The following is a 26,691-nucleotide window of genomic DNA, read 5'->3' as shown; positions in this document are numbered from 1 at the left end:
TTAAATCAAAATTCTATTTGCATAAGCTGAGGCACAATGTGCCCGTGCCCACTGGAGAACAAGGGTATGATTACCTCAGGTTTAATTTTCCTTTTCTGTTTCTGCTGGACATAGTTGCTCTTATCATATCACAAATGATGATTCATCAAGTGAAGAGGAATTAACTAATCACAAACACTAGGCAAGGGGTTTATACCTTCTTGCTAGTTCCCCCTTTATTCACAGAGAAAAACACCTGTGAAACCAAGTTTTAATGAACAGTAGAAGGCACCAGATGAACACATTTATGCTGTACATATAGAAAGTGGGTGCCAGGAGGAACACGTACAACACCCTTCCTCCACTTCTTTCCTCACTCCCGCATATGGTGCCTGTTAACAGGATTTGTGAGCGCATTTCCTGAGTAACTACTGCCTTACTGGAAAGTTTACATCCCTTCATTGTTTGGTACCCGCTATCCTCAGCTATGTATATGAAGCCTGGCATATTTACACCATGCATCCTCTGACAAATTCACCTGGCAGACCTTTCTTCATTTAACGTTCAGAATCCTGGCCTCAAGTCATCCTTACTACCAGACAGATTTTACAGATCTGTATTAATCATTTCAGGACTGATTTACCACTAGGAATAAAAAAAAAACCCATTCATCTGGTTTAGCATAGATCTGATTTCCAATAGCATTTAAAAACACCAACTAGCAACTTGATTATTGATTTTTTCATAGTGAGGCAGTGAATCTCGAAAACAGGGAGAAGAAGGGAAGGCTGCAGAATTCAGAAATGGGCACTCCACTAATATATGTCAGAAATCTACCAAAAAACTTCTCCCTTCCCAGAATAAAAGTTTGTCACACAGCATTACTGAAGTCCCACATTGTAGGACTGCCCAGTTTTAGAAGATCCTACAAGTAATCACCATCCCTAGCAATAACAAAGTGTTTCCCATAGTGCTGCCTCAAGTTGCCCCTTCTCAGCCCTCCCCACTGTCCCGTAGCACGCTACTGCAAATGTGCATCCACTTCAATCCTCCCTGATCCACAGTGAAATGAATTTGCCCTGGTAGCACCAGAGGTTGCAAAGGATTTACTGAAAAGCAGAGATCTGCTTTTTTCCTAATTCACTTCTAAATTGGTGGAAAGGAACCTGTAACTGTTGGCCATATCCTTCTGCATATCCTAAGATGCACTACCTAACGCTTTAAAATGTACATAACCCAGCCTGCACACAAAAAAAATAGGCTTATGGTCTAATACTGAAGGACTAAAGAAAAGAGAAGAGAAAAAAAGTGGCCGAGTTGAAGTTTTGGGGTTGTCATGCACTTATCAATGGAAGACCATCTCTTTTCCAAAGTCTAATAACTCACTAGTATCCCATCCAACTACCTTCACATTTTCAAGGGAAGTTCATGTTTTGGCACAAAAGCAATTATATCTGGAAAGAAACTGGTTTAGGGGATTTCCCCGAGGCAATGGAGGTTCATAACTGTAATTAAAAGAAAAAAAATGCTTTACAACCTCAACTATGGATTGTTCCTCCTTAATAGATGTTAACCAGCACTGAATGCCACATTCACTGAAAAAGATGAAAATTGCATTTACAGTTAACTTCTGGCAAAGTTGCCAAGCAGATGTTTATTTTTGGCTTCCACATTTACTAAAGCCAAATGCTACACTGAATTGGGATTTCACAAAGTCTAACTGCTTTTCTTCCAGGTTACAATTTTGTTGGAACCAAAAACGAAAAAAAAAAGGGGGGGGGGGCAGGAAAAAAAGCTGACAACTTTTAAGTAGGAAAAAACCTGGTAGCATCTGTTTCTATCATGCCTGTTTATATCATAGTTTAAATAAGGTTAGAATTGTGCATTCATTATTGATCAACTTCCAAACACAGCACAGCTCCATCCAGCACATGTTCAAAAGAGGAAAAGTCACTGGAAGCAAATCCTGTGTCAGTCAGTCTTTTAACTTCTGCAAGTCTGTGTGCAGACTGTTTAGCACTAATTAAATTACTGGCAAGTCAGATTAAAGAGGAGTGAAAGAATTCACAAGCCCCAAGTTTACTGTTCTCAGTGTTACATGGGTATTACAGATTCCTCCTCCAAAAACTCGAAGATAGATTGCACATTGATTTTGAGGTTTGATCTCACAGCTACCACAGCTGCTGATGTAATGCAAAATGCTAACCTGGGGCAGCAGAGAGGCACTTTAATTCAGTGTTGTTTTTCATTGTGAGTAAGCAGTGAACCACACTGAAGTAATCCCCCAAAGTCGGAGTGCACACTGTTCAAGGCATTGATTTGGGGATGAAACGCAGAACCAAGATCCTGGCTACTTCATTAGAAAAAGCCCTTTATGACTTTCTTAAGAAGAAAGGTACAAAGCCCTGGTGCCTGGATCTAGTTCCAGTTTGAAAATTACACAGTCTCCTGCAATTCCTCCCAATAATTTAAATTGGAAATGGGGTTATTCACACCCTCTAAGCAACTGCTGCACACTACTGTAATGTGCTGCTAAATAATAGCTAAATAACGGTAACCTCAGCAGTTACCAGTCTCTAAAGTGATTTTGCACATGTATAGGAGAAAGGTGCTATATCAGTGCAAGGCTGTAATTCACATTAAACAAGGAAGGGTGCTGGACATTGTTTAAACTCTTTCTTAGAACTATTTTTTTCCAAGAAGCCACCTGACAGCACATTTTCATTCATTGGTACATTCTGCTCGAGGAAGTTGTGGCTAAATAAATGTAACTCGGCTCTTTCTCTCTCTCTCTCTCTCTCTCTCTCACACTAAAGTTTCTGTGAAACCACTCAGAACCACTACGAGCTTTACACATCTTTACAAAGCCGCTTTTGCCACAAAAGCAAAGTTACCTGGTATGGTGTGGATGTTTTAATTTTGCTCCCCTGGTTCTGCAGTCCTTCAAAGAAAAAAAGGAAGTGATATTTCACCACGAGAATTACAATAGTCCAAGGAAAACCTGGGAAGAGCCTTTCTTCTTTTGAAGAAATGTCCATACATTCAAGCACCACAACGCTCATTAAAACCCAACGCCATACTGCCTGACCACCTCAAATTCCTATTTAACCCAGTGGAATTTTGAAGCATGGAGAAATTTTAAAGTTGAGTTTATAGAATTTAGGCATTTGGATTCACATTGATGATCAGGGATTCACTGCGCAAAGACGGTGGGCCACAGACATTGTATCACGGAATGTACACAGATGTGTGTAAACAGCACAGTTGGAAGGGTTAATGACACAGAACTATCAGAAGCACCTACATCTAGTATATTTTTCTAAATTCATCTAAGGTGGAACAAAATATAAATGCCACTTCCTGGTGGTAATCTAATGAACCATAAACCCACATCCTATCTGGAAAGACTCTTGGAAAACAAAGAGATCAGCAATCATGTGAATCAAGGCCTCACCCAGGTTATTTTGCTCCAGGGCTTGCAGATCACTTTGCAATATTAAATTTGTTTTTGTAAAAGCACTGCTTCAGTATTACATTGCTCTGCCTGGACGTTACCTATTTAATGGTCCCTTTTTGGAAGGGACTGTCGTAGAATTTATGACAGAACATGGTGGAATTGCTACAGAGGGAGGAAAGGAGTTTGCTAACATTTCTTCCCCATCCGTCTCTGATTTCTGAGAAACATTTATACCCCTGAAGGTAGAGGAACCTCCTGTTGTTCCCTTCTATTTATTGAAAGCAAATTACCAGGGCCACCCTAATGGCTCAGTGGAGAGAGTAAAAAAGGAACAGGAACACTCTTGCTCCCTGTGGCCCGTCAGGCTTGGAATAGATGTGAGAGGGTGAGGAATGAATTACACCTCCCTACCATTAAGTGGCTGGCAATCAAGCAATTTTGCAGCCTTAAACACATAATTCTAGCTTTCTCTGCTAGAAGAAGAGTTCACAACTGCAGGCAGCTGTTATAAGCAGTTATGGGGAGGGTTGACTTTGGAGGGGAGAAACAGCAAAGCATTTTTATTTCTAGATGGAAAGATTTTGGCAAAGAACTCCCCCAGACCCTGTGATCTCCAGGACTGTCACCCCCTTCTTCAACATGCACAAACACCTTTTTTGGCACGTGTTTTGGCCAGGGTCAGTAGAACAAGGAAGAGTTAGCGCTCAGATTTCTGGGATCCCCTTGCCAAAAGCTAAGCTGTTAGGTAGTGCAACAGCAGCAGCGCAGGCTCCCCACTTCACCCTGCCAGTGACCTTCGCACAGACTTGGACATACCACCTTCCTCAGAGTGAGGAGCAATTCCCTCTCACGCTGCTCGGTCCAGAAATTCATCTCAGCAAATACCACAAATCATGTCAGACCGAGCAGGACTATTAAAGCAGTGCTGCGCAATGTGAATTGCTGTCCACAAGAGACTGGAGCAAGAGACTGCCTAACCCACTTTGTTTAACTTTTTACTTAAACAATCCTGAAAGGGGAAGCTGCATTGCTGCTCTGGAAATTACAACTTTAATCTCATTTGAACCATGCATTCCTCAGTTAAACTGCAGAAATAATTTAAGAACCGACTCCCAGATAAGACATTTTTCAACATTTCCTACATTTCCTGGAAATATATTACCTCTGATGCTGTGAAGTAAAAGCAGGCTTAACTTAACCAGGTTAAAGTTCCTCCAGTAGCCCAAATAAACCCTAATGTCAGGCTAATTACATGCATTTCACCGGTTTTGCATTTTCACATTCCTCAAAGCAACAACACGCAACACCACTGTAACATCAATCATTTCCAACTCAACCTCTCAAACCACTCGCACACATTGCGTTCATTGCTCACTCGTGCTGCGTTGCCCATGGCAGGAATCAATAGTGCTTCGTTGAAAATAGAGCAAGCTTCGTTTCCCCTTAAAGGTAACGGCTTCCTCCAGTTTGCTTTAATGCGCATGCTGCAGATCAGAGGTGCCAACATTTACTGGGTTGTTTAAACATCGTTTAGAGTTTTGCTGGGCAGATAAGAATAATAACTTGGGTGTACAGTAAAACACAGATATAGCTGTTTGTGCCAAACATTCGGTTTATGGCAATACTTCATAGGAATTATTCCCCGTAACAACTGAACTGTCATATCCTACAACTACATCCCAGGCAACCTCCCAGCTGAGCTCACTACGGCTGCTGTCTGATGTGCTCTACATACAAACACCCAGAACTACCCAGATGTTCTCTATGTAAAACGTTTGATTTGAAACATGCAGCGCTTCTTTCCAAAAAGCCATTACATTTGTTTAATGGACTCACACAGTTCAACTAAAATATCCTGGAGCAGACATTTGACTGCAACTCTACTCTACAAGCCCCATCTGCAAAAAGAAAGAAAGAAAGAAAAAGTAAATGAGAATGCTTTACATGATTTATGCTGTCTTTATGATCAGCCAGTTCATAAAATACAAGCTCTGCTCTACAGACAATAACACAAATAGCTTTCAAGTGTATTGTTTAGTCCTTGCATGTGTTAAACAAATATTTCAATTGAAAAAAAGGGCCGAACTCTACTCTTCAGTTTACAACAGTGTTGATGTAACCGAGAGCAGTGTTTTACCCACGGACATCACAGGGGATACGATTTTTTTTTTTTTTTTTTTTTTAGGCTCAGAGTGAGTGAGTAATGACATCCAATAATGATAACCAGTTACATTCACGGCTGCAGAGTTTTCCTTTCATCCAAGAAAGGCTGGAAGGAGGTTAAAGTACAGCATGAAATCCTTCTCCCTGATGAATTCCTCACGAGCAATGCGCAACCCAGAATGAAGCATTTTACAGGTCCCATTAGAGCACGTTTTCATCATGAAACACCAGACAGGATGGGACAATACATTTGCTTTACCAAAACAGAAAGGCAGGTAGAAAACTCTCAAACTGTGCACCAAGAAAAAAAAACAAACCTGCTGTTGAAAAAGATGGCTAGTCCCTGGCCTGGATGTAAATGCACTGCACAGTCTATCTGAAGGCCCTCGTTCCTCCCAGGTTGTGAGGACAGATCAAGTGGTACCAACTGGTGATCAACGGCGGTACGCAGCAGCGACCAGGCTCCAAGACACAACAGCTGGCAGGCTTTTGAAAGGTTGATGCCATCCCTTCAAAGTGTGACTACAGCCATGAAAAAAGACCCTCACTTTATGAGCGACCTTCTTGAGATGGTTACACCCATATAGGGAATGGCTCGGCTGGAGCTGTGGTCGACCTTAGCTCTTGTCGCAGTTCCACCACAAACTTTCCAAATGAACCTCAGGGAAACAATTTACCCCCGGGGTGCCTGAAGTGCAGCTGTGACAACCAGCTCCTACAGGAGATGGAGCTTAAACCCACAGACGACTTTCATCATTTCACCTCATTTCGGCACCCAGAAAAGAATAAACGTGAGAAGGAAAGGAGCGTGAAGGACACTACACCTCATGTATAGGCATGGGTGAAAACGTGTCTTCCCGAGAGGGCAAGTGGACACCTCTCAGCTGTATCCCTATGGAGGTCAGCTAAGCCTGTGTTGCCTCCAGCAGGTATTTTACAGGCGTTTTCAGGAGCGCAGCTATCTCATGCTCTGGGCTGCACGGCGTTACAGCATGCACCAGCCGGGAAGGTTGCGCTCTCCCGCTTCTCCTCCCACAGGTTCCCCCCCCCATCACAAAACAAGGACCTGCAGCATGGCCCTGCCGAAACCGCTGCCGAGTACAGCGCTGCGCCGGGCGTCCCCAGGCGGCCCCGGCCACCTGAGGGACTGGCTGGCCTTCACGCCTCCTTCCCCAGCCAAACTCCGCTGGGGAAACTACGAAATTTGATTTGTGCAGAGTGCGATGGCAAAAATACGCAAATAAATGACAGCTCCAAACACGTGCCTCAGGAGCTGTTTTTTTAACAAGTGCTTCGCCGTCTTCCCCTGTCAAACTTGTGTGCAAATGGCTTAATCTTGTTGCATCAAAAACAAAAACCACAATAAAACACTGCTTAACAAAAAGGAACATTTGTTTAGTTACCACATGGCTCAAACAGATATTTTTATCCAACCCTCACCGCTACCTTTTGTGATCAAAAAAATATTCATATTCACTTTTAAAATAACACTTTTGAATAACTCCCTCAGATAAGGCGAGATATCATTCACCATCAGGCATTTCATGGAGATTAGAAATTGCAGTGGAGATGAAATGCCTTTTTGTGTATGGGAAACATGATATGGAGGCTTTGAGATCTCCATTCGACCTGAATCCTCCTGATCTACCCATGAATGGCTAAATTTAGTCTCCATACTTGGCATGGTATCTTTTCACAGGAACAATGAATTTCTTTTTTTTTTTTTTTAAGCCTAATATCCCTTAACCAGTGTCTTTATTCCAAGACAGTAGTGCTCGAGCCCAAATACACTGACTCAGCTCCTCGGCACAGCGAGGCATTAGGATAATTGCAAATCCCTCAAGCCGCCAGACCTCAGAACAAAGACACTCGGCTCCTCCAGCCTCTCTGCCTAAGTCGTCCCACATGCCGGCCGCCGGGCCAAGGTAGCCGAGGGGCTCTGGGATTACCACAGGCCGACGTTCCCTGGGAAGGCGAGACAACAGGCACGGAGCAGCCCGCCGAGCACTGATGCTTCGTCATGGAGGCAGCCAGCCCCGCACAAGGCACAGGAGAGCCTCCCCTTCACCAGGCTGGCTCCCCAGGGGACCCAACGGCGAAGGGCCTCAGGCGCCATGCCGGAGGCGCGGCTGAGGTGAGCTGGGAAATGCCAGCAGGGAGAGGGGAAGGCCGAGGAGGCACACAGAAGTCAACAGTTACACTGGTCGCACGTTAACCTAAGCAACCTCAGTTGTCTTCTTAAAACTTACAAACCACGAGACCTGTGTTTATTTTCTGATTTTGCATTCACCTACAACTGGCCAGGATGGTTTCAAGCATGCCAGCCATGCCAACCCTTTTTCCCATAGCTGCTGTGTGGCTGGTTTTTGGGTTTTTTTAATGAAAGGAACCATCCATTACAGTAATTTATTATTTTCCTCCATTGGTAAGAATAGAGTCTGAAAAAGATCACACTTAAGCAAGACCCAGGACTTGCATCCCATCAGGGGCCAGTGGCAACTTTAAGGACTGATGTCTTGTAAACCACCAGAGCTATAAATCCCATCTGTCTTTGAAGAGTTAGGGATCACTAAGCATTCATACCATGCAGTGGTTTAACAGACTGAATTAAGGGCTGGTCCATGGTCTTCAGTTCAAAATATAAAAACAACAAAAAAAAAAAGAGGTCAAATAAAAGTATTAAAACAGCGCAAGTGCATGGGACAGCTACAACCTCACCCCCTCCAGCCTCCCCCCTTTGCAACACGCAGCAACGGTTACAGGAGGGCCTGCACAGCTATTGAACATCTGGCATTTTTGGTGTGGGTCCAGGATGTTTGATGGGTATGGCCAGACACCGTACACTCACTGCGTATCTCACCCAGCCCCCTAGTGTTCAAAGGTCTAGGATCCCCTAATTTATACAACATACTATGTTGCCTGTGAAGACACGGTGATAAATATATTCTGTTTAAAAGCAGATACTTCTCAAATCATAACTTGCAGATGCTCAAAGTCTTTCATGTGGGTAAGACAAATGAGAGCCATAGAGACCGATTTTGTAGCCAGGGAGTACAGGAAGCAACAGCAGGAGAACACTATTGAAAGCCTGGATACACTTATGGCTTTAATGAATTGGCCATCAAATATAACAACACACATATGCACTTTTTACCTTGCTTTGTAGTTCACTCTCCGCACCCCCCCAGCTATTCCCCATATATCTGGCAAAGTGGAAATTATTTTGAGTTTAGTTTATTAAATGGACACACATGGTACTCACATCTGCTAGAAGATATTTGAGGGAAACACTGACAAATATCATTTGCATACTTAGTCAGAGACCTTTTCATCTGAGACATTTCCTCTGACATGCCAACTATCCCAAGTACATCGACCCATCAGGGCCAATGACAAGAGCTTTTTCGATAAAGTGTCCGGTACACGCCTGGATGATTTAGGGACAAATCCTGGCTTACGTAGGAGGCAAGAAGAGACAAGGTCAATGCCCTCTGCAGGTCAGAGATTCCCACACCAACACGCCCACCACCGGTAACACGCGAACCATCAAAACTGTATGCCAGAGCTGAGCACTGGCAGCAGCCTCCACCTGCCCAGGTCCGGAGCTGCTGCGGCTCTGGCTGCTCTGCGCAGAGGAGGAGTTGGCAGCTGCCACCGCTTCTTCTTGCCAGCTGTGCTGCGAGTTCCTATCCCACCCCAAGCCCAGAGGCAAACCTGTGCTTCTGGCTTCGGACCATCATCCAGGACTGCGGCAGAAAACATATGGTTTGGTCCCGCTTTACACAGGAAGAGCGTACAAGACGACAACGAGGAGAACAACAGTGCCCTGCTGAGAGGAGCATGGCTGTACAGTAAGAGGAGATGCTTTGGCGTCAGCATCCTGGTTTGCTTAGACAGCGGGTACGTAAGCACAGTACAGGAGGCGGAGACCTGAGCCAGGGCGATGCCCACATCAAAGCGAAGGTCAGCAGACAATTTCCAAATACCTGGTATGTGGGCTTTGGAAACACATCCCATATGCTCTGCATTTGGATTACCATGGCTGTACACACGTTGACCTGCCAGTCTTCAAGGCTGATATACCTGGAACTGGTTTTCAACCCATATTCGGCATTCTCCCTTGGCACTGTCGTGACCACCACGTGCCTCCTCCCAATTCCTCACTCCAGCAAAGACTCTCTAGTTAGTTATTTACCAGACAAAACACAGACTAACTACGATTACAGTTCTGTAAAGAATAAACAATTGCTCACAAGAACTGCACATTCCACACGGTCTTATTCAACATGTATGACCCCAAACTACAATATATACAATAATTGTCTCCACATGGCAAATCCACATTGCGGTTCTTAAAAAATAATAATAATTTTCAGAACACATGCCACCAAAAAGTGCAGTATATTTTAGCCATATCTAATGAAAGACTTTGTACAAGCAATTTCCATTCTGTTGTGTTCTCTAGCATATGGTACTGTGAAACCATTTGTAATAATGCTTAGGCATTTTATAGTGTTTTTAGCTGAAGGCTGCATTATAAAAATTGGCTTAAACCCTGTTGTGAATTTCACATTTAAGGGACCACACTAGGTATGTATCAGGCCAAAAAGCACCCCGTTAATTAGTCTAACTTCCCTATATTAAGCACTATCCCTTCAAGAAAGGGATGCACTGAGACACAGGGAAGTTAACTGACCTGCCCAAAATTGTTTGATCCAGTGCAGGGGAGGGGGAAGAAGCAACAGTCTCTCGGAAACTTTTAATTTCTTCACCTGTAAGAGTCCAACGTTATTGAAGGACTATCACTTGATGTCCAGTCAAAGCTCAGAAAGAACATGCTGTTCTTTAATTTGGTAAAAGATTTGACGAGCAAACATATTCAGATGACCCCTTACTGGCTAGTCATTAATTCAGACTTTCATACCACTGAACCATACTCCCCTGAACAAATCTGCTTCTCCAACAAGAATTCTCAGTGCAGAAAACAAGTATTTTGTACTAGTGCCTTTGCCCTAATGACCTGCATGCTGTAATCAGTTATTCCTGCCTGCAGCCCTTGATGTTCAGCTCTTCTTTGGCATTTCAGTTATACAAGTGTTTATGTGAAGACTGTAGTAGTAGTAACTCCTGTTGTAATAAGCTCACAATATTCACTGTGAATTACATTAGATTAAATCCAGTGTTTTTTTCTTTCCTCCCCCCCTTTCTTTTTCTTTTTTAAACCAGAGTCTCAGAACACACCTAATAATTAAGGGTGGAACAAATTAACAGCAAAATTATTTTCAAGCCCATATACTCTTTCCAACTTTTCTTCATTCCAGATCTAGAATGCATGCTTTGGTACAATTTTTACAGAGGATGTCCTGAGTTTCACTAACATGCCCTCTGCACCATGAAAACACGTCCAGACTTAGTCACATTATAAGTCCCTGAAAGAACTCAGCTTGCACGTCTTAAGTAAATAAATAAAGTTTTGGCAATATGTTTTGCAAGCACCCCTCTTCCACCGAGGAACGTCTGGCCCCACGTAAGTGCTGCATGGCAGGAGAGGCGTATGCAGCACCCACCACAGGCTGCACAGATTCTGCTGGCAGCTCGGAAGCAGGGAGCAAGGCAGCACCCTCGGAGCGGGTCACAGCGCTGGCACGCAGAACAAAGCAAGAGGCAGCAGCACAAGTGGAGTACAAAAGGGCCGGGAATGGAGACCAAAGCTGAACGTCACACAGGGAAAAAGCCCAGGGTAAAGAGAGAGCCCAGGAGGCAGGAGAGACTGAGCTCTGCAGGAGGATGCTGTCATCCATAGAACCCTGATGTTACATACTCCACATGTCTGGAAAAAATCGGGTATCAGGTTGTGCACTCAAAACTATCTGATACTTCTGATGATTTTGGCTTTAATCAGGAAGTTTTTCCTTTCTCACGTATAAAACCGGGTAGTGATACAAGCCATTGTTACTATTATTCAAGTGTATTATCATAGCTGTGGAAGCCACATTGACGAATCAGGATCCTGCTGTGCAAAGTACTGTACAAGCACTTCACATCACAGCAGTGTTGTATAGATACTTCCACCGGTGTTTGCAACAAAGGAAGATATTTCAATAAGAACAACAAAGAACCTCAAAAAACCAAAACATTTCTGCATCAGATTTGGACATTATCCTGCAGAAGATGCACACTAAGCCATCAAGATAAAAATCAGTATTAAGCAGTCACCCAGGTGCTAACTGATGCAGAAATTCTCAGGAGAAAAATGGAAATATAACAAGTCATCAAAGATAAGAGAATTCACGTGCATAAGAGGGAAGAGAGGGATAGCGACATTTTCTACAATATCAGCAAAGCAGATGAGAGAATTGGGACAAACGTCCTACCTGGCTTTCACTGTCCTCAGTGACCCACCGGCACACTTTTATCTTGTTATCTGGAACCCTTAAAAAACCACACCACAAACAAACAAATGGTTGTGTGGCCAACAAAGCCTTCATTACTGACATGACAGAGCTGTCATTGTTGGTATTCATGTTTTGGTTTTGTCATGATATGAAGAAATACAATCATCAAAGCAAAGGTCCTCCTTTCATGTAATCTGTTGCTGTTTCAGTGTTTCAAGAATGCTGTGCAGCTCTCCAAAAAGGTCATGAAGCAGAGCTGTTTCAAAGCGAAGATTTTCGCTGGAGGTGCAATTAAAAATACTTCTGTTCTTCTAAATTTGGGGTGTTTGTTTTTTTACAATATTTTAATTCAGAAACGAATTTAATTTGGCAACATCCTTCTACCTGCACTTCCATGCAAAAGAGGTAACATGCAGCACCACACATAACACACCTGCACAAATATGCACCGCACACCTATTTTTCATGTTGGGCTGCAGCTTGTCATCAATTCCCAAAATAATTAACTTTCTGGAGGAACGGCTGGAGGAGAATAGTGCTTCCTCCACCTGCTGGTGAGGAGGAAGAAAAGATGTCCTGGCTCTCAGGCACAGAGAGGGAGGTGAAGGCAGAGGGGAGGCCCCTGCAGCTGCTCCCCATCGGCTCCCAAGCACAGCCTAAGGCGAGAAAAGGAGAAAAGCCCCCGGCTTTTCCAAGTGGCAAAATCTCTCCTGATGGAGAAAGGAATTACAGATCGCCCAGGGTGCTTCATGAGAGGCTGTAACAAGCTACTAGCAACATCAGCACGCTCCAGGTCCAGCAGCAGCAGGGAGAGCAAACAACTCCCAGCAGAGCACCTCACAGGAGGGCACCCACAGGGAGATGTATGCTGGACAGGGTAACACACCCCTGGGTTAAACGCTGCTTGGAGTGCTCCAGGCAGCCTAACAGGGTTTACCTGGTGTCTTCCATGTTTTAGCAAGAGCTACATGCTCCTTCACTAACATTAATTTAATTAAGATTAATGCATTTTTCTATCCAGGCATTACTTTCTGTATAATGTCAGAAAAAGACAAATAAGAAGATGGAAAACACGTATCTGTAACTTAAAGTTGCATTATAAGGCGTATTTATTCCAGTGTGGAACCATTTACTCAAAGAAGCAGCCAGCAGCATCTACCGTCTTCAGGCACCATGCATGGGATCAGCCAGAGGTGGTCAATACACAGCCTATCTAAGGCTGACATAAGTGTAACTGTGGATTTCTTGGCTAACAAACACTGAAAACACAACATGAACAAAAGCTCAGTTCTTTGCTTTAACATGTGCAAGATGACAAGTGGAGAAAACACCCACAGAAATGTCAACATGAGTGTTACTTCACAGGCTTGCGATATCATCTCTTCATCCTTACACTTACTAACAGGTGCCTTAATTTAAAATATCGTAAGTTACGCAGTGTATACTGAGCTAGTACTAATGAAGGAAATCTTGCTGGCAAAATCAGGCACCTCATACGTCATGTAGTGGGCAATATTATAACTGCTGCGTGCAGTATGCAATACTGTCTGTAGTCACTGTGGTAACTAACACAAATCCACAGAAGTTGTTTCCAATAACAAACTAAATGTATCATATAATCTACCCTGGAGCTTTATGGCAGGAAGCTTTACGATCACATTCCACTGAGTTAAGAGGAAAGACAAAGAAACTGTAACGATTTGAATAGACCTGCAATCTGTTAATAAGTACCAAATACTACTTCCATTCAAGTCAACAGAAATCCAGGTATCGATTTCCAATGGCACAGGACTAAAGCATACCTGCACCTTGGATCAATCTGTCTTCTCACCTTGGTTTTACTTCATTAAGTCAAATCTGCCAACTTCCATTTCACTCCCGAGCTCTCTATTGATACAGATAACAACAAATCCAAAGTTTGTACTTCATATTAAAAGCCTGGCTAATTCATGCAAATACCTTTATGAAATGCCGTGCAGCTAAAGAGATTGTTAACGGACAAGAGAAGCTGAAAGCCCAAATAGGAGAATAGATTGGACAAGGCTGATGACTCGGAACACAATGGTGCTGCCAAGGTCCAGCTTCACAATCTGTTACCATACAGCTTCAAATACTTGCTTACTGCTGAGTAAAGAAAAAGATGATTAGCTAAACCAGTAGCAGAATAGGAAGCAAACAGACTGGACTAGAGCGACCTTGGGACTCTCACTATCCAGTCGCCAGTTGCGAGATGATCTGGATTGGAAGGGGTGCAAGAGACTGTGCCAGCCACATCGCTCACTCTGGGCTTCTCCTCCTGGACACAGAGCAAGCAGCCAGGCCAACCTGCTCATGAACGCTGCAAACAATGCCCACAAATAAGAACTGAGAAGAAGAAAGGGCAGAGAAGGGGTTGGGAGGGACTGAAGGAAAACTCTGCCCCTCTCTGATCAGTCATCCTGTCGGTGCTCTCACCCACGGAAAGCAATCGGTGTTCACTGCAACAGCCAGACAAGGGAATTGTCAGAAAACAAGAAGTGTTTTCCATTCACTTAGGTCAGGCTGGATTGCTGACAACTAGCTTTTATTCTGTAAACAGATAAAATGTGGGTATTTTACATACACTCACAGATGTTAAAGTTCAAACAGACACATTACACCAGAACTCGCCTGCAGACTAGTTAATAATTACAAAGTGCCACACGCCAAGGCTTGTATTACTACAGTATAAAACTCACACCCCAGTAAGGATTTATTTAGCCTCTACATACCAGCTGATAGAGCAAGTGTAACATTTTTATTGCATTTAAGATTGCATGGGTATTCTGATTTTCACCCTCTCCATTTCACGATTGCATTAGCCATATAAATTCAGTTCAGACCGTATCATCTAAAGTATTCTTAGATGCGTAGCTGAAGTGCTTGACTTAGCAAAATATAGAAAGACCTAAGCGCATTGCTAACTTAGATGAGACATACACCTACACTACATGCTTTCCTCTGTGAGGGCCCTTCCCAAAACCAAATCTCATTTGCAATATGGTGATCTTTATTTTAACTTACCAAGTCTTTCAAAAAAGGTGGTTTCGATCTATTTGCTTATTTCCTACATTTTGTAACGCAACTCAAAAATAATCTACTTAGAAAATAATAGTTAGTATAAAACATAGCCATGGAGCTTTTGTTAGCCTGAAATTGTAAAACAGCCAAGGCAGCAAACTTGAAAAATCATGGGCTTGGAGTGAGCATGTGCAGAGATGTCCATCTCTGGTTTCTCTTTAGCTGGCCTCCAAATGAGCTAATAAACTGAAAGCATACATGATATGACTCTACAACTTGGCTGAAACTCTCATTTTCACTGTCGACACAAAGATATTTAGTGGCAAAGTAAGTTTCCCTTATTAAGGCCATGGCCCTCTGCAATTTCATTTTCTGTTTTATGGTTGCTTCTGCCTCTGGGTGCGCATTGAGCTTCCAGGCAACCGAAAGGGAAAGATAAATGAGACAAAACCTGTAACGTCACTTGGGAAACGTCTTGCTTTTAGATGAAATCTCGTGAAAATTCAGTTAGTCTACTTCATATGAAAAGCAGCCCTAACACCTCTTTAGAAAAGCATCTATTTCTCCGGGCAGTCTTTAATGCAACGCCTGCCTCTCATTTGCTTGCCCTCTGTGAATAGTTACATATTTCAGGGAAGGAAAAATGACAACTCTGACTAATGTGTACATTTCTTCAGCTGCATTTCTGCGCCCTGCTGGAGCGCTGTACCAGTGAGGAAACGCTGAAGCCGAGTTATTGCTGGACAAGCTCCGGGCTGCTTGAAGTCTCCAGCCAGCCGGCACCGCTGAGCAGTGAAACGGATCGTAAAAAACCAAAGGGGCTGGGCTGCAGTCCCTGCCATTTTTTTAGGTGTCAGCAAAGTTCAGGTCACAAAAGTATGACTGAATCACGGCATTTTTAATCGGAGAACCAACGCTGGCCATTCTGACAGTACTTTTGTGAGCGGCTTTGGTTAGCCGAGGGATGTGACAGGTTTCGCTGAACTGTGAATTTCCATCAGGGAAAGAATAACTGTTCACAGTGGACCCGCGTGTAAAAACAGACCACCACCACTAAGCCACCCTATTTTTCCAATAACATCTTTTTAAAATGTACCGACGTGTTACTACAACACCACCACCCCCCAATTAAAAAAGATTAAAAAGTTTCTCTAGGATTTGCGTTGCAAAGAAAGCCCTGGACCAAGCGACCGCGGGCACGAGTGGGATGCTGACTGGCTCCCGGGTGCGGGTGTGGATGCGGGCTCCTGCCGCGCCGGGACACGCCAGCCCCGCACACGGGCGGCGTCGCTAACGGGCCCCTGCGGGACTGCACCCCGCCGGCTCCGTTCCCAGGTGGGTGTCGGAAAGAAAACTGGTACGTACGTATATACATAAATAAAACAAAGAGGCGAAGAGAAGCCCCTCCGCCTGCCTTACCACTCTGCCAGAAAACCTCTCGATGGCCCGCTTGACTTTGCCATAGGTGCCTTTGCCCAAGGTCTCCTGCAGCTCGTAGCGATGCTTCAGGTTGTGCTTGTGGTGATGCCGCTTCACCCCCTGCTGCTTCCTCGCCGCCGTTACCTCCGGGGACGGAGCCTCCCCGAGCGGCTCCTCCATAGCCGCGGCGGCCGCTCCCTCTCCGCCGCCGCCGCCGGCCGGCCCGGAGCCGCAGGAGGAGCAGCGGAGCTGCGCGGGGCTGCTGCTGCCGCGGGCGGCCGCCTCGGCGCCCTCCATGCCCGGCGGCGGCGGGCGCGGGGAGTGAGCGCCCCGCCGGCCTCGCAGCCTCTGCCTCGGCCCCGCGGCCGCGCCGGCACCATGGGGCGCGGCGGGGCGGGGCGCGGCGGGGCGGGGCGGCGCGGCGGGGCGGGGGGCGGTGGCGCCCCGCGCTCTCCTCCCCTTCCCCGCCGGCGGCACAGGCGTGGGGCGGCCCCTCCACCCAGCCCCGGCCGCGCCGCCCCCAGCGCCGCGGGCCGGGCAAGGGCTGGCGGCGGGGCCGGGCCCTCCTTTGTGCGCGGAGGAGACGGTGCTGCACGGACGCCTTCCCGGCCCGGTGGAAGGCGCCTCGGCGGGGCTGACCCCCGGCGCGGCGGGGAAGGCGGCCTGTGCCCTGCCCTCGACCCGGGGCTGAGCCCCCCCGGGCCGCGGTGGGGTCGGGCTGAGGCGAGGCCCAGCGCAGGCCCCGGCCCGCGGGTCTGGCGTGTGCACCTGCAGAGCCCGGGCGTGAGTCAGGGCGTGGGGACGGCGGGCGGGGACCCGAATTTAGGTCTGTAAGGTTTTTCCAGCAAACACTTCAAATTTTCCCTGTTCGCCGAGTGGTTTCACGCAGGGTGTCCATGTAACTGGAACTGGCAGAAAAAAAACATGGGCACGCCAGGCCCCTGCATGTCCTTGGCACGGGCAGGTGCTGTTTGCCCGCTCCAGGAGGTTTTTGCCTGTAAGAGATCTTCCTGGGCCCAAGTCCTGCTGTGGTGGACGTTCACGCAAGTCAGCACCAAGATCTCCCTCACCTCTGGTGTTGGGATCTTTGAAATACAAATTAATGCATCAGTTTTATCCTTTTCTTCATTTTAAAGTAAGGTGGTTATTTCTTTTGCAAAGACGTCTTGAAAATTTAAACCAGTGCAGACATACAAATTGCTGCCAGGCTTAAGACAAATCAGATGTTTCCTGTAGAAAAGAAGCCATCGTCAACCTATGGTCAGAGAAGGTAGACAGTCTCTTGCAGCAGAAATGGGAAATTTGCATGGGGTGAAATCATTTTGACATGCTCCACTATGGCCAGTTTGCTGGACCGACGCAAAAGCCTTCATGTGAGAGTCCTGACTTGGTGTCTCCTCCTCACTGGCTGTCCTTAAGGTGCAGGTTACAGCTGGGATTGTCTGCTCTGCAAGGATAACACACAGACCTTTTGAAATCCTGGATTCAGCTTTGTGGTCACAATGATGTCAAGGCACAGAATTTCGTGAGTCAGTAACCCCATCCCTCTGTCTCGCTGGGGGAACATTAACGCAGAAGTTGGCCTGTGTGCTCAGCCGATTTGACTGGCTGGCTCCTGCAAAGGCTCAGGTTCATCAGAGCCAACTAACTCAGGAGCATCAAGGTGATGGGGTGATACCCAGGCACCAGCCTTGGTGAGCACTCTCCTTTGGTTCCTCTAGCTCACCAGGCCAGTGTATAAGGCTGGACTTCCTCAAGGTTTCTTCCTGAGATAGATAGTGAACACACTGCTCTGAGGTTGCAGCCTTAGCCCCTCTGACTTGACGAACTTGAAAACACGAGTTTCTCTGTAATTACTATCTCTGCACCTTCAATTTAGGATCAGCAGAAGCGCCTGGCTGCCTCAAGGCGAGTCTGTCTAAGTGCAGTACCCTGTTCCTGGCAGGAACCAGCACCATGCCGCATGGGTTGAAGAAGGCAGAAAGAATCCTGCAGTGGTCAGAAGTAACACCTCCCACACTGGGTTCTTGATCTTTGGGAGCCTGATGCTGGCTTAAGCCCTGGAGCGTGAAATTTAACATCTCTTCCACAGAGTACACCACAAACTGGCTGTTCCAAACCAGAAAGGGTAAGGGAAGCCTCGCTCTGTTACTACACAAAAAAAGAACACTGTGTCCTCCTGTAGCCCATTCCTTTATTTTAATTGTGGAAAAGGCGAAAATTCTGTGGCCTTCTCTTTCTAACAAATAAGACTACATCAGTAGCTTTCATGTTTGGGTTTTTTTTTTGTTTTATTTTAATGCTCTGAAGTGCTATTGCATTCCCGCCAGCTGGCACAGAACAGAACGGTGCCCGGGATACCTGAACGTACAGGAGAGGGAGATCTGCTACTGCATCGGCTGCCTTTTGTGCCCCCAGTTTGAAACCCTCTTATGTAGCTCTTGTCAAACTGAGGGGATACCCCAAGAAACATCCACGTGGAGCAGAGACCTGCTGCAAGTAGGGATTGGCGTGGGAACGGGATGGGGACGCAGCAACACCGGGAGGCAGGAGGGAGGCAGGAGGAGGGCTGTCAACACCGAGAACAGGAGAAGTGCCCTTGACTGCTGGGAGAAGTGAAAAATTGTCCTGGCATGTGTTCACCTCAGTGCAACTTCACTTAAATAGATTAAATCAGAGTCTCGATCTCACAGAGTGCCAAAGGTACAGCAGTCTGTCAAGATGACAGTAACAACTGCCTGGTGGTTTTGCATGTCCAGTGTAAGCCCTAGTCCCACCAAAGTGAGAGCAGCCTGGGTCCTGCTCTGATCTGTGCCAGCTGACCGCAGACTGGACTGCATAAGCAGCTCAGAAATGGCTCAGTCCCCCCAGAGGCAGCAGGGAAGAGTGTCCAGCTACGGTCGTCTGTCTGGAAGGTCCCTCCAGGCTGGAGCTGAGTATAGCCTACATCCATGTCCTTTATACCTCTTGAATAGCCGAAAAGCATGAATGCCAGTGACGAAAATAGGTTTCATTATGCTGAACTCATGAGCGTTGTTAATGTTCCCAAAAGTACTCTCTTCTAGCTGCTTGGAAGCATTCATCACCAGTTCCAGAAGGAAATATGTCATGAATCATTTCTATATATTGTGTTTGGAGAGATATAAGGCATAATAAAATACAAGAAGCTCCAAAATGAAAAATGCCAATTTTGTAACGGAATAAGCACAGGTACTATGTAGCATTAGAAATACCACTTTTCCTTTTAAATTTCCGTGCTCTTAAATGTGAAGCCAGAGAGCATTAAGCAAATTAAGTACGTAAATTAAAACTGGGCACAAGAAACTTTCTGTGGTCATAAGTAATAGCAATGGGAATTTAAAATAATGATAAATATAGAAGTACACATATGATTGAGCATATCACTGACATATAGAGATATTTCCTTTTAATTTTCAGCATATTGTCAGCTTTGCCATCAGTATTATACTTGTCACTATAGGAGTAAAACTCACTAAAGCAAATAGTAAACCAGCGTCCTTCATAACAGGTATAAGAATACCAAGAAGTGAAAATCACAGAGGGAAGGCAAGATGATGTTGGACATAGAAAGTCTGAAATAATGACTTTTGTAAGTAACTTGCGTTGTTCTAGCTGTTCATGTCAGTGTAAAACATGCAGTGTTTCATTGTTTCTGAAATAAACATTTGGTGAGAATTTCAGCTCTCTGAGTTTATAGACACCACTAGGGAATTCTTCATTTTTGACAGTATTATTTTATGTAAATGCTTTTCCTTATTGACAAAAAGGAATTATCCTCCCATTGAAACCAGCAGACTTCTGCTAGCCAGCTTCAAAGGAAATAGGATTAGGCTCTAATTTGCAAAACAGTATTGGAGGATATGTTGTACTGAATCTAAACTATACAGATAATCTCAGTAACAGCAATAAAGCCACTGTTTCAGTAGGCTTACCTTCCTGAAATCAGTGTGAGTGGAAAACAATCTCAAAAGATTGCAATGTGTTAGTAATATAAATTTATCATAAAACTCAGTACATTTTTAGGATTAATTTTCACTATGAATTTTCAAAATGGCACAACTTACTTGTTATCTGACATAGAGACACTCAGGATACAAAACCACTGGCTTAACAGCTCTTAGTCAAATGTTTAAGTCTCCTCAAAAAGTCTATACCACCTATAATGAAACATAAGATCCATGGAGCTGGTGTTAATTCCTTCCACATATTTAGCTGAAAAAATGAAACACATATTTTAAGAATGGAGGCCAGGTACTTTCTGTGCAACAATTATGCATATTGCAGCTTAACTTGGTGAGATGGTATCATTTGTACACAAACAGCACCCTTGAGTGTTTGTGACGTGTTCAACAGAGTTGTTACCACCCTCACAAAGGTCGGCTTCCAGGGGGCTGTTGGAGAGCTGGAATACCTTGACTGTTCCCTACAATGTAAGACAGAGGAAAGAGGAGAAATGAGTACTAAGGGTATTCCTGGATACAACGGACATGTATTCTCTAAAACTAATGTGCTGCTCTCCTAGGTTTCAGTCCTGTCTGCTGAGCTCTAGTCTGTATGTGGAGAAACACATCACCACAGTCTTACAGTCAGCTGAGTTGCTTTGACTGCTCATGCTCGATGATCAAGCTAAGTATAGGTGTATGCATTTGCCGGACCAAGCTGAAGTGCTCAGCGCTGTTCAGTCTGCAAATCTAAAGATGATGTAACTACAAATATTCAGAAGATTCTGGCAAAAACCAAGGGACATTCTCTCAACTGAACTTTCGCCTCTGTATAAGTACATACTCAGAGAGAGCTTTTTGGTTGGATGAAGTGAAAGTGTGTTAATGTGTTCCACTCAGTGCTAGGGATTATCCTTTAGAAAGAGGTGGCTGGCAGAGACAGCTGGCATCCATCTATTTCCTGCAGCAGGTATCTGCATATTATCTGCCCTGGCAGATCACATCCAATCCTCAACATTCCATCCTTTATTAAAATTACAGGAGCCACGCAAGTTCAGGATTGAGACTGTAATACTGATTTTCTCTGTAGTGAGCCATATAAAAAGCTTTACCTTCACAAGTCGTAGTCTGTTGAGGTGTGTCTTGTTTGCATCCCACAGATGTCAGTTCAAAACAATACTTCAGTCAAGTAATGAACAACCTGGCCCAAACCCACACCCTGGATATGGATCCAGGGCCCAGATTCAGTGGGTATGACTTCCATCTAAATTCATGTATCTCCTTTTGTTATTTGATTGCCTCTAGGCCTCTTGAGATGTCCATGCAATAGGAAAAATAGAGGCTTAGGTGGAGTTAAGCCCTCTGAATCTGGATCCTGGACCTATCACAGAACTTTATGGACAATGAAGCAGCTGAGGAATACTTGTAATTTCTGTTAGGAGACGTCTCTGGAATTTAGACTGGTGTTCTTCATGAGAGTATAAAACTTTGAATAGGAGAGGAACCATATGTCCATAAAATATCTTTTAAAATTCCATTTCCAAGCCTCAAGCCTTTGCTTCAGTGGCTTTCACTGGCAATTTAGACAATGAATGTGTTATCATTTTTGCCTGTAACACTGGGTATTTCTTCTATTGCTTGGTGTGTTCTATTGGAATATCCGTAGCACAGAGGATACCAATTGCCTGATGAATTTACATCTCCAGAGCTGAAAAGTCATTTACATATTTGCATATGAGTGTGTGTGCCTGTATGCTTATCTCACATGATTTTATCCATGTAAAATCTGCTTTTCTGCACTCAGCAATCCTGCGTGATACCTGAACTCCTCACCGCTATTGCTAAACTGGGGCACGCAGCACCACTGAGAAGTGAGGCGGAACAACCCGCGCCGCACGGGAGAGAAAACTGAGATCTGGGGGCTGAGGCTCAGGGTCTCTTCCGTTGCAGGGTTTCCAGAAGGATTCAGCACATGCAATTCCTTCTTCTTCTATTGCTTTTCTATTTCTTGTTCAGCTTGGATATTCTTTCAGTAAAATTCTGTGATGGTGTGTTTATTGTGTTATTTACATATTATCTTTATTAAATAAATGATCCATGCAATCCAAACTACCAGCCCCCTCCCTTCCCCTGCACATTAATCCTTTCGGGATTGAAGTGCACATACATCAGCAGGCTGTAATAAGGAAAACCAATATTGCGGCTTTCATCATCGTGAGCAGGGAGTTGCGGTGGGCCACGGTCGCTGGATTGCACCTCTCACCAATGCAAACTGCAAAAAAGAGGTGAAAAAAGTCATTAGGCCACTCAGCAGCGCGCTCCCCTTCTCTCACCACTTCCCTTCTTCGCCTTCGGTTGCCTCCCTTCCGCCGCCTCTGTTTTCTTGCCCTGATTTTGAGAGACTGACGGGCTGTGTCGCTGTCAACCATCAGCACGTCAGGCCATGTGTAGGATCTCCGCCCGGCCCATTTTGCCCACTGCTGGCTCCCACATGTGGAAACACAGCTCGGTGCGGCTTATACACACACACAGCTTCTCCGAAGCGCCGCCGGGAGTCGTCATCCCCCGGCCACCACTTCACAAAGCCTCTGGCCCCAACTCCCCCACCACAGCAGTGCACGCGGTGGGGCGAGCAAGCTGCCCAAACCGGGGTTTTCAGTGCTGCAACCCCAGGCCCTCAGCCGGTAAACACGGGCAGACTTCGGCAGGGCCGGTGGGTTGTGGCGGAAAAGGGTGGAGCTGTGTGGCCGCTGGTTGGGTTGGGGCCGGGAGGCAGCCGGAGCGGAGAGGGGGGAAGCGAAATGCGGCCGAGGCACTGACGGGCTCGGGGGCATCCTGCCGGCGGGCTGCCGGCCCGCACCGGGGAGCTGCAGGGGCCTTTGGTCGGAGAGGTTTGTACGGGAACATAATGGGGAAGCGTGAACCTTTGCCATTGTGACCCCTTCGTCCTGGATGACTCACGGATGGGATGGGGCAGATACATCCCTCCAGGACTCTGGGACTTCCTGCCCAGTCCAATCGAATGGAGGTATCACAGCCACTGGGTAGATCCTACAAGGACCAGCATTTTAGCCTCAGGTGTGTTTTCTGTGTGGCACTTGTTGTGCTGATGCCTGTGACGAAGAAAACCAAAAGTATGTTTTGCACAAGATATTTGTTTTGATGTTGAGGTCTGTGGATCTGTGTCTAGATTGTATCACTCTTTTCATGCAGCTATTGGATGCGAAACCAGTTTTCTTGGAAATACAAGGGTAAGGCTACTCCAATAATATAGGGAGTAAAAAAGACATATGAGCATATTTTTTTCTTACATATATATAATTTTTAGAGTGAAGAAGGTTAACCACAAGATGTTGTACTAAAACTCATGCTGCATGTGGCATCAGTGAGTTACTGGATGTTCATGACTTTGGATGCACTCAACTAAACAAGCGTTTCCCCGGGACTATCACTGACCAGCAGGTATCTGGGATAACTGGACAGAAAATCCTGCCCAGTTACTGAAAATGGACCCCACGACACTTAGAACATAGTATCTGCCATGTTATGATAGCTATAGCATGTACCTCATCAGAAAGAACAGCATTCGTTATATTGGACTGATAGCACGCATCGCTTCCCGGGTACGACCCTGGCTTGGCAGTGTGGGCATGCAGCTCACGTCTGGGGGAGAAAAGGGCACCATGTGCCACCTTACTCCTGTTAGGAGACAAATCTGTGGGGAACAGATGGCAACGTGGCTCTTTGTTCCCTCTGTCCCGCATGTGCTGCAGGCCAGCTGGCAACTTCCTTCCCTCCATAGACAGAGAGGAGCAAGGGCTGAATCGTGCCAGTAGATGTTTTGGGGAACGGTGGAGAGCTCCACCCCTTGCCGTGGGTTCCACACTAGGGACGCAATCTGGCCCTGGGAAATCACCTCTTTCTCCCCACCTCCCTCTAAATTCCCACCGAAATACTGGAATTCAGCATAGTGTGCATCATGGCTTCATAGCTGTAAGACTGGCTGCATTTTTCCTTCACTGATCATTAGTTTGTCAACGTCAAAACAACAGCAAATTAGAAAATAGATTCAGCACGGAGGCTGCCAGCTTCCTTTAGCTTTATTTTGTTACTTTTCATTTGTCTGCAGCCACTTCCTGGCTTTAGAAAGTAATGTTGTCTATGACTTGTAAATAGAATTAGGTCAAATAATAAAAACTGCTAATAGCAATATAATCATTTTTATGGCAAGTGGTTAGAAAGATGTAACCAGACTATTATGACTTCAGGATATGTACCAACGATACAGCACAACTTCTGCAGGAAAAGAACATATCCAGAAATCTGGGGCAGCAAACTACAAAAAGCGGTTAAATAGAAAATGAATCTGTTCATGTATTGATGCCCAAGGATCAAATATAATTTTCCATTAGATCTTTTTAAAATCCCATCCTTTATGCCTGTTTGCTAGCAGAGACAGCTCTTTATATCAACAGCAAATTGGCTAAGTGACGAACTTGATCAAAGTGTCATTATGCATGAAAATTTCATTTCACTGGCTAGGGAATTGTGAGGGGGAAGGTTTTGTGGCTCTCCGTGTTTCCTTTGTGCTTCGCAGGCAGTATAAAGGGAATTGCAAATTTCTGAAATCCCCATACCGGGCGTAGGGGAGCAGAGGACACCACCCCCTCATGCATTGGTGTCCGGGAGGACAGTGACAGCCCTTCTGACTCCAGCATTGTGCTCACTGCCGGGCCCACAGCAGGGTGTGTGTCAGGGCTGGGGTAGGGGGTTCTAGAGGTGGGGAAGAGATGTTCTTGCTATGCTAAGATGACAGGTCATTTTTTTTGGAGCTGATGCTCGCTGATCCACATGACAGCCACCCCTAGGCTTCTCCAGCCTGCACTGAGGCCACAGTCACAGTTCAACTACCCCAAAAAGACAACACAGATCTTAAGAGAAGATGCAGCCACAATCCTACAGGGAGAAGCAAGGCAACACATTGATGACACCAGCTTCTCCACATCAATGCAAAGCGCACAACGCTTTGGGTAACGCTAACCGTAGGAAAGAGCTACCTTCCCCTGCAAGTCCACAGAGGCTTGAAAAGATAGATGCTTCCCTCTCCTCCATGAGCTATGGCAAAGGAGAAAATCTGGCCCATGGCCTAAAAACACTTTTAAACTTGTGTCTCCTTATCTCTCCTCCAGAACTAGAATACTCTTTCCTGCCTCCCAAGAATTATACAAAAATAAATCTTCTTGGATCTGCAGAATACTTTGCTGACACTAATTGTATTATAAGAAAGAAACAGATTTATTTTTAATGGAACAGGACACTCATTTCTAAAGAACATGTTTAAAGGTCTGTTACCAAGATGAAAAAAGTATTCAAATTTAATAAGAGGAGCAACATGACCTCTGCATACTTCCCATTGCTTTAGCAAGGCCAAATCCTTCTCACTTTACCTCAGCTTGTGCTAATCTCCGCAAGGGCTCCATGCAGAGGAGGCTTTGCTGACACCGAAGCCTACAAAGATGACACCAGTTAGGCTGCCTAGAATCAATCAGACACTGCTGCAAAATGGCTGGAAATGATTAATCTTCTCCCTCGCCATTCAACTCCCTCTGCATGATACTGTCCAAAGTCTTCTGTTTCATCCCTCCCTGCTTCTCTTCCTTTCCCTCGGTCCAGAACCCACATTCACTTGCTGGCGCAGATGCGGCAGGCTTGTTGTGGGCATTGCCCCCCTTAGGACCTAGACACAAAGCCCAAGAACTTTGCTCCATCAAGGCTTTCATTGCCTTTCTACCCTGGCTTGATAAAAAGAAGAGTTTTCACCTTTCACCTCTGTGTGCCAGCTGGCACCCACAGAGTGTGCCCAGGGTTTTCCAAGGAGCCAAAGGGATGGATGTCGGTGCCCGGCTCTCGCCGGCTTTGCACCGAGTGACGCACGTCCTCTGCTCTGTGTCACTGTGGCGTGAACTCCTGAATGTGCAGTCTGAACGTTTGCTTTCTGTGAGTGGTGATGCCAGAGAAAAACAAAAATTAGTGCTGGATTGTCGGGGAAAGCAAACATGAGGTGGCGTGGGGCACGTTCATTTTTAAATGGGTGAATTCTCCTGGGACACCCCCTCTCCTGCAGTTATCGGCTCTACTGGAAACGTGTAGATCAAGTATCTGATAGAGGGAAATTAATTGGCCGAGGTTGTAACTTTACACACACATATTCAGTGGGGAAATGTGATAGTCAGGTTTCTAAGATTTCAATCTGACCATTGCACAGGCAGTGCTCATA

The 26,691-nt window shown here is 45.5% G+C and overlaps 1 protein-coding gene across 1 annotated transcript in view; it reads right to left on the bottom strand.

Moving 5' to 3' along the window:
* Window positions 1–16,766, bottom strand: part of NUAK1 (NUAK family kinase 1) — a gene marked incomplete at its 3' end in the record, with an annotated part of 46,739 nt that extends 29,973 nt beyond the window's left edge. The window contains exon 1 of the mRNA XM_082014437.1: window positions 16,453–16,766. Within this exon, the coding sequence (XP_081870563.1) occupies window positions 16,453–16,749 (297 nt within the window). The 5' untranslated portion in view covers window positions 16,750–16,766. The remainder of the gene's footprint in view (window positions 1–16,452) is intronic.
* Between the last annotated feature and the right edge of the window lie 9,925 nt (window positions 16,767–26,691).

Source organism: Phaethon aethereus (genome assembly GCF_964289735.1).
Source record: "Phaethon aethereus genome assembly, chromosome: 1".
In the NCBI taxonomy this organism is placed as follows: Eukaryota; Metazoa; Chordata; class Aves; order Phaethontiformes; family Phaethontidae; genus Phaethon; species Phaethon aethereus.
The sequence above is the reverse complement of the archived record's forward strand: the minus strand, read 5'-3'. Positions and strand labels throughout refer to the sequence as shown.